Source organism: Myotis daubentonii, chromosome X (genome assembly GCF_963259705.1).
Source record: "Myotis daubentonii chromosome X, mMyoDau2.1, whole genome shotgun sequence".
Classification (NCBI taxonomy): Eukaryota; Metazoa; Chordata; class Mammalia; order Chiroptera; family Vespertilionidae; genus Myotis; species Myotis daubentonii.
Window position 1 is genome coordinate 12,843,911 of NC_081861.1, and position 11,969 is coordinate 12,855,879.

Genomic DNA, 11,969 nt, shown 5'->3' on the forward strand with positions numbered 1-11,969 from the left:
TTGCTGATGTGATTTGTGACAGATCTTACAAACTTCATCCCAGGGGTGTGGGGCAGGAGATCATCTTACACACACGGGGACAAACATTAGGACCCAGGACATCTTTGCTTCCTGCTTCCAAACTGGTTTGGGCTGTTTCCTTATCTACAGTCTGACTTTTGGAAAAACCAGTTTAGCCCACAACCATCCATCCCCCATGGAAGTCTGGGGATCCAAAATAGATGAGGACAGAACACAAGTGAATTACATTTGCTCTTTATTATTATTCATTATCTTGTACAGAAAGAGACAAAATTTAACAGCTAAACTCAATAATTACAATGAGAGAGACAGAGACAGAGAAAGAGATCAGAAGCAAGTTTGTTTGTTGCCCCCAGGCTCCAGTGAAATCCTGATCTATTACTGAATGCACAGATTTCCCAGCTGACATGGGTCAACACATGAATAAGAGCACAGTTTAAAGTGGTACCAAAATTAATCCATTTCACAGTAATCATGTCTATAAGCTCAGTTGCACATAGGAGTTTCCACTATCACAAATTCACAATCACAGAGTGAAATAGCAGGTGTGTTCAGGCCTGGGAAAGTGGCATCCACAAGGGGAGATGGATTTGAAGGCAAAAGCAGCTGTGGGATTTATCCCAATCTTGAATATCTGTGTTAATGCTCAGGCTGGGGGCGGGAGCAGAGCAGGCACTGTTCAATGGGCAGATATCTCAGTACAGTGGAACAACTGTTGAGGCATTGAGCCTGAGGGGGTGTGCTGTTTGGATATCTTTGTCAGAGAAATTCTTGCTAGAGAGAGACTCACCGCCCACAGCCTGTGAAAGGAAACGCTCCCTTTGAATATTTGGGGGCGGCGAATGATGGGAACGGCCAGTCTAATAGCAAAGCATCTGCTTTACAGAATATTTAGCAAGATACACGGTTATATTACTTTAAATTGCAGTGTAGTTCACAAACTATATGATTCCAAGGTGAATAAAGGAGTAGAATGAAAAGCTGCAATACCCAACATCCCCATGATGGAGAGAGAACAAGCGATCATCCAGTACAGAAAGAGCCTTACATATGAGAATTGCTGAACCCCCAAAGCTGAAGGCACGGTGCAGGGATCGTTGATATCCTGAGCCTTTTATTTGAAAAAGGTACTCATTATATACTAGATCCCTCTTACGCATATGACCCTGGAAATTGACTAAGGGGAAGAGTACTTCAAACATTTCTACAGAGCAAGAATTGCAGATACCATGAATTATCTTCAGTCGTGATTTTCTCTAAGTTCTAAATTAGTGGGCTTCAAGTTAATGGGCTTTTTACTATAGTTGCAGGCGGTCTGATTACAGTACTTTTAAATTAGCTAATTATACTAAATAGTATGAGGAGAGTTCAGTGGGGAGGATGTGCTTGTTTCTGAATCAGCGTAATCCTGAAATGGAACTTCATTACTTGTCAAGCTGAAAAGCACCCTACACCAGCAGCTCTGCTGCCCAGCTCTCCATCTTGGCTTTGACCACGAGGGCACACACATGAGACATAGCACAACTACATACTCCTAGAAAGACAGAGCGCAGGTGAGTGAGTCTCTCTTGATGATCTCTCTCAGATAAAAGAACAATCTAGAGGCAGTGTTGTTTTTTCTTCTTCTCATGGGATGCCATTTGGTTGTCAAAAGATCAAATCCCAGCCAGCCAGAGAGGAACCATCTGGCTCCAACTCCTAACAGACACTTTCCTGTCCTGAATTCCTCATATTCTGGCTACAAAAAAGACAACGTCCAACAAATCAGCCAGATTCCTGTCTTCCAGAGCACCCTAAGGAATTCACACAAATGGCAGTGGGATTGGCAAGTAGAAGAGGAGGTCCCTGGCTTTCAGTTGCATTTCCATCAGCCAGGGTACAATGCTAATGCTGTGCATGTCAGCTGGGCACCTGTGAGCTCCACTCTTTCTCTTGTGCTTTTGGTTTGAAAACCCTGGGTGATGGGGAGCAGCAGGGAAGGGACAAGATTGTGACTCCTGTTTTAAAAATTCTTAGAAAGTTTTTGGTTGAAAACGAGTGACAGTCATTTTTCAAGGAATTTTTAAAGCCTTTTCTTTGTTAATGAAAAATATCTGAATAACTAGCCCCGCCCTTCCCAAAGTCAAAAGTCACACATCCTTCCACCAAAAAAATTAAAAATTAAAAGTCTCGGGAGCATTCATATTTCCTTCAGCTGCTGATGCCCACAAAACAGGAAAGGCCAGGGGCACCAAATAAAAAAGGCATGTGAGTTGGGAATCCCAGCAGGCGAAGGCACCCAGGATGGAGCTGCTTCGTCTTCTTCCAATGTTTTTTTGTGAGTGGGGGTAAAAGGTGACAACTTTGGGGGGCTCCGACAGCAAATCTCAGCTTTCCTCTTCAGGGCCCTGTCATCAGGCTACCCAGTCCCCGGGAGGGGACATTCCTCCCTTTCAGACGGGAGCCCTCCTTCCTGGTATAAATATAGCCACACACCGGCTATTGTTTCAGATAAGCATGTGAGAAAAGGCAATGTGCACAAGAGTACACACACACACACACACACACACACACACACACACAAGTCTAAAAACAACAAAGATGTGGCTACTGCAGCGTTAGCATTGTATCAAATCTATGTCCATACAAAGACAGAGTTTGAAAGATATGTACAGAGCATTCATAAAAGCCAAATGTGCACCGCGAGGAATGATGACCATTGTGGACTGTACAGTCTTTTTCTACAATATACTGCAAAAAACGTCCCAGAGACCATGGTGGCAAGCCCACCCAGAAGAATGCTGTTAAGCACCTGAACCAGAGAGCACAGGGCCTTAAGGAAATGCCTCTGAGTGAGCTCTCCCTGTAAATCTGTGCTCAGCGCCTGAAGGACATGTGCCACCCTCCATTGGGCCAAGTTCCTGCTTCCATATCTATTCTGTCTCCACCCAGCTGCAAATATCTGGCAGCTCAGTAAGGAAGGGCTCAATAGATGCCAAAGGCAGCAGGCATTCCTTGGCTCTGGTCGATGGGGCCTATGCCTGGCCCTCTGCTCAGTGGAGAGGAGACACATAGGGGTAAGTGTCTTCTCCCATGTCACACACAGGCACCAGCCCAAGAAAATGCTGAGAGGGCAGGGGCTGGCCCCAGAGTTTCAGACTGCCTCAGGTTTTCTAACAGGGCCAAATGGGATTGACCCCAGCCTCCATCATGGAAAAAGCATGGGCTTTCTGGGCCAAAAATGCCTTTGTGAAGAAGGGTAGGAGTGTAGTGCTAGAGATCCAGAGGGAGGAAACAAAGAAGGAAAGAAAGTTGGAATGCCACCTGGTCAGCACCTCTGGCACCAGGGAGCTCTCAGGGATGGGGGGTGGGGTGGGGAGAGGGAACAGAAAGGGTCGACTGGCAGGAGACTGATTCCCCAGGTTGAGACTCAATATCAGAGTCACATGAAGGCCTCCACTAAGATGGTTCCCTATAACCTACACATTTCTAGAAGAATCTTCCTAAGGGCAAACCATACTACACAGGCATTAGCTCAGTCAACCTCCATATAGTCCTGTGAGGTAGGGGGAAGGATGAAAAACCCCAACCACAAGGTCAAGTTGTCCAAATTGGTGGCCTCACTGGGATAAGATCACAAGCCTCCTGACTTGAAGCAAGTCTCAGGGCAAGTGTCCAAGACTGAAGGGGCCTCCAGATGTTATCTGTGGCCACAGGCAGGGCTGCATTCAAACAAAAAGGCCCGATGCCTGCCTTGGAGAGCTGTTTAAACAGAAAGGAGCTTGTCTTCTCAGTGGGTTTTAAACTGCTGTGGTTGCCAAGAGACCCTGGCTATGCACTCTTTTGGGCTCCACAAAAATTTGCTACATTTTAAAAAGCACCACAGAGGAAAAATGGTTTGGCGCCAAGGCCAAGAGGATAGAGAGATGAAGGGTTGGGGGACAAGGTGTCGACGGTCTTTTGTGTGGTCATTGACAGTTAAAGATAGGTCACCTCTGCCCCCATTGCTGTCCAAAACCTCACTGAAATGGAAAGGTGGACAGCTCTTGGGCCACAGAAAGGGGTTAATAAAAACAGGCCAGCACCTGGCAATGACAGGGCAAGTCCTGGATGGGCCTTCTACCCCAGGTCATGGGCTTCCCCATCTCCCTCGCAAAGAAATTTCTAAAATGGGACATTTTAGGATCTTCTTCCCAGGTGGGCACCATCATTAAGAAAAAATAAGCCATCTAAAGTTCAAATTCAACTCAATTCACCTACTCATGAAAAGGGAAGTATCCCAAAAGTTCAAAACCAGAGAGCACAGTGCTGAGGAGGCCAAGTTCATGGGTGTAGATGTGCTATGGGACAATCAACCTTATGAGGAGAAAACTTCAGCTGTCTGCCCCAGCCTGTGCCCCAACCATTCAGAGGCCAGGGACTCTGCAGGCAGAGGCAGCCAGATAGGTTTTCCCAGGGCCATGATTGGACTCATGCCAATAGGTAGCAGTTTTAGCACAGCCAGTGCATATGTCTGAAGAGCCAAGACCTGGGAGAGACCAAGCACACCAGAACCAGAGCTACCACTCCAGGATGGCAAAGTTCACGCAGGCCCCTTTGCTCAATCTGGAGGAGGCAGCTCTGCCAGCCAGGTCCCTACCCCTCACCCTTCACACACCCTGTCCTCCTTCCAGGTTACTCTAAACATTCATTTTAACCTGGTCAGGAGGATGGGGGGTGGGCATTGGAGGAGAGAAGCATCACAGATCTGTGAGATTGATTTCCCTTGGCCTCCTATGAATGGCCTAGGTTATAGTGTTTTGGTTTATTGTGTTCGTCATTTATTTGTTATAACTCTTTTTGTTTGTGTTTTGTTCAGTCCTGTTCTTGTCCTCAAAATGTGAGCCAGGACAGTAAGCACAGGACTGCTGGGGGGAAATGGAGTTGAAGGGCTGGCTCCTCTCTGTCATTTCTGTGGCTTAGGCTTCCAGACACAGACAGGTCTTCAGCCAGCTGTGCGGCCCCAGGGCCCAAGCTTATGGACATTCTGGCCACAGTCAATTCCATGGGGTGATTCCTTTGGCATAAGAGAAGCCAGTCCCTGACAGAAGGACAGGATGGAGAGACAAAGGGGGCTTCTGGAAGAGCTGGGCTCTCTGGCCTGTAGCTCTTTCCAGGGGCATGTGTGCTCCCTACACCCCTCCACCTGACAACTGACTTCCTACAAATCCACGGTTAGGAAATTATTTGGCAACAAGGAGGCTAAGGCTGTTTTGTGGTGGCACAGTCTTTAAAAAGTTAAAAAGAAAATAGGAGACCCCTGAAAGAGGTTTTCATACCTCTTTCACAAGTCCCATTACTTGTCTGAGCCAGGGTTGGCAGCCACTATCTCCTCATACTTTGGGGGTGGGTCACTGTAAGTGACACTTGCCTCCTCACTGCTGCTCTCCTGGGGTGCAGTCACCTCCTCATAGGATGGGGGAGGAGTGGCACTGGACAGTCTAGAGAGAGAGAGCTCAGGAAGGTAAAGGGTGCTCTCAAGGCGGACTGTGGTTCTGCTCCCCCGACTGGGCCCCAGCACCACCTGCGGGTTGCTCCCTGCCTCCCGGTGCCCAGAGGACTCCCCCTGACTATGCACAGTGCCCCGGTACACCATGACCCGGGGCAGGCTGTGCCCGCCGCGACTTGCTAGGTACCGGTTCTGAGCATATGAAGGGTGATGACGGGTGGCTTTCTGCAGCTGGCACCTCCAGATGATAAACAAGGCGATGACAATCAGCAATGCCACCCCCAGAAGAGGCACCACCACATACATGGCATCTGAGCTCTGTGCAGGGTCTCGGACAGAGTAGACTGCATTAGGGTATCCCTTCCAGAACTCCATCTGCAAAAGAAGAAGGGTCACTTACACTTATGCACAAGTGCGCATGCCTCAGATGGACCTCAGAGACCTTCTGTAAGACTGCTCCCTACCCTATCTCATCTGACTGGCCTCTAAGAGCTATCAGAGAGGCTATAGAATGCACCAAGGATGAAGAGCAACACTCCCATAGAGGAGGCCCCCAGAGTCAGGCCAATGGGACTCCAAGGACATGTTTTCTGTTCTTCTATGGCCCCAGTGGCCCTGCCTTGGATTAGGCTGGCTTTCCTTCATTGATTCTATTCCATCTGAGGCACCTGGGCCTGCTCTTCTTATTCCTGAGGCTACCTCTCCTCCCAGAACCCAGCCATAGGGTGGTACATGCCGTTTTCTCTTTGTCCTCAAACACCTCCTTGACCTCCTCGTAGCTGCAGATCTCCTCCATACACTCCCGCTCGATGGTACCCTGGCGCAGCTCCTCCAGGAACTCATTGGCACGAGGAAATCGTTTCAGGACCGAATGGGCATTCTTGGCCTCCAGAAACACTGAGGAGAAAGCTGCACTGAGGCCTGGAATGGGGAGGTGCCCAGGGGCTCCTTCAAACCAGACTCAGCCCATGCACAGAAGCACAATGATGGAGGGAAGCAAAACAAAGCCAGCTGGCTAGCCACCATCGCAGACATGGTTGGCCCTTTGTAGCAGGGGTGGAATGGCTGACCTTCTGTGATGCCATGATGTATCTGTCTAAAACCGTGGTCAGCAAACTGCGGCTCGCGAGCCACATGCGGCTCTTTGGCCCCTTGAGTGTGGCTCTTCCTAAGTCTTAGGGGTACCCTAATTAAGTTAATAACAATGTACCTACCTATATAGTTTAAGTTTAAAAAATTTGGCTCTCAAAAGAAATTTCAATCGTTGCACTGTTGATATTTGGCTCTGTTAACTAATGAGTTTGCTGACCACTGGTCTAGAATACCATGGACTCAATAAGACTCATGTCTCTGGTGCTACGGAGGAAAATGGAGAGTGCATGTTGTGTAGAGTGTGGATGGACATGAAGGATTTTGAGTAGTCAGTGAAAAAACACCCAGTATCTCCTGCCTCACCTCAAAACAAGAAAATCAGAGCCCTTATCATGAGGTCACCAGCATCTTCTTTGAGGCTGATACTGGTGACCAATACTAAACAATCTCATAAGACTCTATCAGGGTATCTTCCCTGCACCTGAATGACCACCTGTGCTGTCAGATCACCTAGCATTAATAGCCTTGCCCAAATCAGTCTTGTACAAACCCAGACAGGAGTAGGTCAGAGGATTGAATGTACATGAGACTGAGAAGAGGGTAGCAGGGTCCATAGGGAAAATCTAAATGTTTGTCTACTGGGCACAGTTGCCTCCTGGAAAAATGTCATTGAGTGGTAGCCATATCTACTTATTCCAGTTGAGCTGAGCGGTATAATACGAGCTATGTACCTCCATAAGCCTGGCCTAGGACTTTAGAGAATAAAAGAAGAGGTGACATCTACTCCTGTTATGACCCTAGAGGTGAGACTTCTTAGTTCTCATGTCAAACAGTCCCACTCATGCCCAAGTAGGTAGGGCTTTGCCAGCAGGGAGGCACCCTTCCCCAGGCCTTATGGCCTGTCATTTTAGTTTCTGCCATAGTGGCCTGGGTAAGTGCACAGCTCCAAGTGAGCATGTATTGCAGAAAAAGCTAGTCAGACAGGGGCCACAGGGACAATCTGGGGAGAGCTGGCAAGGACTTGAAAGATGGATATGCACTTTTCCCATGAGCCCTTAGGCATGGCCCTTCCCCACTTGGCCTAGGCTCAGAAAAACTCACGTGCCATAGTGCTCCCTCAGAACCAGCGTCTCACTTGCCTGGAAAAGGAGAAAAGCAGAGTCACAGTTGAAATGACATCCCAAAACCTACAGGGCACCCTTTTGGTGCTAGAATGTGAACCATAGCCCCACTGGCTTGGCCAAAGTTAAAGCAGCACCTTATGAGGCACAGCACCCTCTGCTGCTTCCCATTCTACCCTGAGCTCTCCTCCAGAGCTTCCTGAGGCCCTGCACAGTCTAAAGAAAACCCTCTAGCTCTTTCCCCAAGAATATTCTGAGATTCTAGAAGACCTAGAACTTATTTTTTTCTTTTAATACAAAAAACTCCTACAGGCTGAGGTTCCTCCTTTCTCACTTTCCTCAAGGAATCTGTGCACTTTTGAGTTGAAAAGAACCTCAGAGATACCAGGAGTTAGGCAAGGTCAAGCAAATCAATAGTGACAGAGAGAGGTCACATTTTGGGAACTAATTTTGCTCACAACAGAAAGTCCCAGATATCTCTAATGACAAGCACGTTTCTTGAAAAGAGGCAGCACATGTTTAAGGAGCAGGCACTGGCAAAGCTTAACATGGCAGCAACAACCATCTCAAAAGTCATGGCCCAAACCAAGGTGACCTGCTACATTCATATTCACCAGACATGATGGCAAAGATCTCCTGAAACCAGTCATCTCTCCTCTTTGCATTAAAGAACACTGCAGTAGTGTACCAAGACATTGACTGATGAGATCAAAACTGAGATGCTAACTCAATACAGGTGTTGCCTCTAATGTGAGATATTATCTGAAAGCTGTGCTCCTGCTCAGGAATTATCCAGCCAGCATGTAAACCCTAGCCACAGCACACTGCTCCCCCCAACATACACTCCCACTCATGCTCATATTCTGAAGCACTGGCCCAACTGTCCACATCTGGGAGCAATCACCCCACTGCTCCCCTCCCCAAGCAGAAGCTCTGGTTTCATGACTATTTGGATGCAGGACATGTGAACGGTGTAACCCATTGTGCTACCCTTTTTTCCTAGGCTGCCAGGAAGTTCAACATTAACATTGACCATCACGTACAAGTGCCCTGGATGCCCAGCTGTTCAGCACATATGCCTATCCCCTATGACATGGTATACACTTTTTAATTTATGTTTACAGAGTCTTAAGTATATTTAAAATATATCTTCTAATCTTTTTGGTAAGCAGGTAGGATACAAATCATAAATAAAATTAAAACCAAAGGAAAAAACAGCACATCTTACATCCATCTATGGAAACACCATGTCAAGGGGGACTTTCTCTTTTGAACCCCACAACAATCCCATCCAAAACTATCATCATGTGATCTCTCAACAATGGGCCTACTATTGTGAGAAAAGTTGACCCGCAATATTTATGAGAGTGAAGATGGACTATTAGATCTCAATTCTGCTTCCATTGCAGATCTCTGAGGTTCCCCTACAGCCAATGCTGGTCATGTGGCCAGGGTGTGGGTGTGGCATGTCTAACAGCAAGGTTTTTGATTGAAGAAAAATGGAGCCTTTGTGCCAGGGTTTGAAGAGAATGAGTAAAGGCTTTACTAATAAGTGAAGGTAGAAAACTGTGTTTAATTGCTTATCAAAGAGAATTGCAGCATTGTTTTTTTTTTTAATTATTTACGTGGAAAAATTACATAACAGCTTGCAATAGCCACTTCTTGCCCCCAAACACCTGACTTCGATAAATGCACACCCACACATCTCATAGCCCCGAAAGTAGGCTATTCTGATACCTGAAAAAGTCATTAGTTCATTTTCAAGCTTCATACAAGCCAGGAACTCCCCCAAACAGCTCACAGGGCATAGCCACACTCTATTAACAATTCTATAGCCAATGTCACTGCTGCTGCTGCTATGAGGCCTCCTCCCCCTCCTTCCCCCAAATGTAGCGCCTGCTTCTTCCCCTATAAATACACCATCGATAGGCTGTTACTATGGCAACAGTGAGGAAGCGTGAGGGCTCCATGACAGAGAACGCTGCAGCAGTCACGCATATATATGTTCCCCCTGCCCCTGGTGGATACTGTAAGGCTGATTGTAGGCCGGAGGAATTTTTAACCCACTCCCCACAGGAACACAGCTGAATCCTGAAGGCCTAGAAAGGAAGGAAGGCCACCACAAAGACCTCCAGACTCCAAGCTGGAGCTTCCGAATCATGGCACTCAGGGACTTGGCTCCCAAAGTTCCTTGCATGGGGGCTGGCGGCCATCAGACCTGGAGTCCCAAGACATGGCCTCCAAATCACTTCTCTAAATCCAAACCCTTTTTATTTCCCTCAGTTAGAACTGATCCCCACGAAAGCTTCTGTGGTTTCCAAATCTTATGACTCATCAACCCACCCAGTGACATGGGACTCCCAAATTATGCTCTAACTCAAACCCTGAACCCTCCTTGTCCCCTTCCACTCATGCCAGCCCTCAAAGTACCTGTCCTCGCCCTCCATAGCCCGCACCAGCGCCCTGCCCAGGAACTCCTGGCCCAGCAACATTCATCTCCCAGGTCTGCTCAAGACCCCAACGCCTTGGTCCGGCCGGACATCCAGACCCTCCCCCAATAGTGCCCCGCGCCCAGTTCAGTGGTCTTGGACACTGAACCGTGCCCTCGGGGCTGGGGCCCCCAACCCAAATGGCCTCACCGTTCTCCGGGCCCAGGAGGCGGACGCCCTGTTTGCGCACGCAGCCCGCCACCTCGCTGCTGCGCCTCTTTCAGCAGGGCCCCTGTCCCCGCCCACCTGCTCCCCGTCGGCCAAGCCCCCCGGCCCAGCCCAGCCTTCTCCTCCTTCCTCCCTCCCCGCCCCGCTGCCCTCCCGCCGCCCGGGGCGCCCCGGTGGCTGCCCGCCTGGAGCTGAAGTGCGTCTGGAGCTCCAGCCCCTCGGAACCAGGCGCACAGGCCTGCCCATTACCTCGGTACCCCCTGCCCTGCTTTCCTTTGGGGGCTCCGCCGCTGCCCGCCCCCCCACACCCCGCCGCGCCAAGTCTGGCCTCGCGCCCCACGCCTGGCGCGCCACCCTGGAGCGCCAAGACCACCGTGCCCCCGATCGCCAGGCCGCGATCGTCGCGCCGCACCGCGCACCGGGCCGCCGGGCAGAGGAGAGGAGAGGGTTGGGGGCGATGAGAGCGGTCCAAGGGGGGTCGAGAGGACCGGCGGGCGAGCTGGGCCGGAGGGGCGGCGGCGCGCACCCAGCACCGCGCGCCCGCGCCCCACTCCGCCAGCGCCGCCCCTGCCCCCGCCCGTGCCTCCGGGGGGGGGCGGGGCCTGGCCCGCGGGCCCCAGGAGCACCAGGGACCCTCGGCCAAACGTGCAGGACCCGTCCCGCTCCGGGGCGCAGACCCTCCGAAACCCTGGCGCCGCAAGGGGCTCAGGCAGCCGCGCCCAAGGCCCGCGCACCAGGTGTCCCCGAGAAGCCCAATTCCCCCAACTGTTCCCTACCCTGGCTCACCTGTCATTCTGGCCAGCCCGCCCCAGAATGCCAGTCAAGGGAAGAGGGGCCTGGGACAGCAGCCCTGGTCCGCCGGGCCAGGGCTCAAATGGGCCCGCAGAAGAAAGGCTGGGTCTAGGCTGCGTTCCACCAATGACTGGGTGACCTTGGCTTTTTCACTTAAACTCTCCCCACCCTGCCCTGGCACAGCAGGCTTCTCTCCTGTCAAATCTGGGAAATGGGGAGAATCCTGTCCAGGGAGTGCTGCGAAATAAAGGATGAAATGGGCTTCGGAAACTCTTCAGGTGTAGGAGGGGGAGAGGAGGGAGTCTCCTGGGCCTGCAAGGGGAGTGCTGGGTGGGTGGAGGAGTGGGGGTACTCAAAAGGCAGCACTATGGGAGGAGGTTCAGGACAAGACGCTGGTAGCAGGGGGATGACACAGTCGAGGGAGAACAGGCAACGAGGTGGACTGCTAAAAGAGGGCAGGACAGTTCTAAGGGAGCTCAGGATCTCCTTTGCCAAAGCTTCCAAGGAGGGGCAGGTGCGCCCTGCTGAGTTTTCAGGGCTCTTTTTGTTCTCTGAACCACTGGAACCCAGCCAAGAACTGGAGTTGGCACACCCTCCCAATTTCGTGCTTTGGGGCAGTTTCCAGGCAGAGAAACAGCAACCTGTCCTGCTGCAGAGTGACAAGGAAAAGAGCTGGGGAGGACCTCCACCGCCCCAGGGTGTGTTCCAGTGCAGCTCCCAGAACTAGCAGAAAGCAGCCTTGGTGGTGGTGGTAAGCGCCCCCTTCCCGACCCTCCCTCCATTCTCAAAGGTGCTTTCCTCTCCATCTCTCTGCCTCCA

The 11,969-nt window shown here is 50.5% G+C and overlaps 1 protein-coding gene across 3 annotated transcripts; it reads right to left on the minus strand.

Annotated features, from left to right (window-relative positions):
* Positions 1-253: 253 nt before the first annotated feature.
* On the minus strand, positions 254-11,286 carry PRRG3 (proline rich and Gla domain 3). Of its 3 annotated transcripts, none has more exons than XM_059680598.1 (4): positions 11,145-11,286; positions 7,682-7,719; positions 6,225-6,385; positions 254-5,863 (listed from the first exon to the last, which is right to left on the minus strand). In XM_059680598.1, the coding sequence occupies exons 2-4, from the start codon at positions 7,686-7,688 to the stop codon at positions 5,336-5,338; spliced, it is 696 nt and encodes a 231-aa protein (XP_059536581.1). In that variant the 5' UTR covers positions 7,689-7,719; positions 11,145-11,286; the 3' UTR covers positions 254-5,335. The 3 variants fall into 3 exon arrangements, with proteins under 3 accessions (XP_059536581.1, XP_059536580.1, XP_059536582.1); XM_059680597.1 differs by lacking the exon at positions 11,145-11,286 and adding an exon at positions 10,778-10,923; XM_059680599.1 differs by lacking the exon at positions 11,145-11,286 and adding an exon at positions 10,341-10,428.
* Positions 11,287-11,969: the final 683 nt, after the last annotated feature.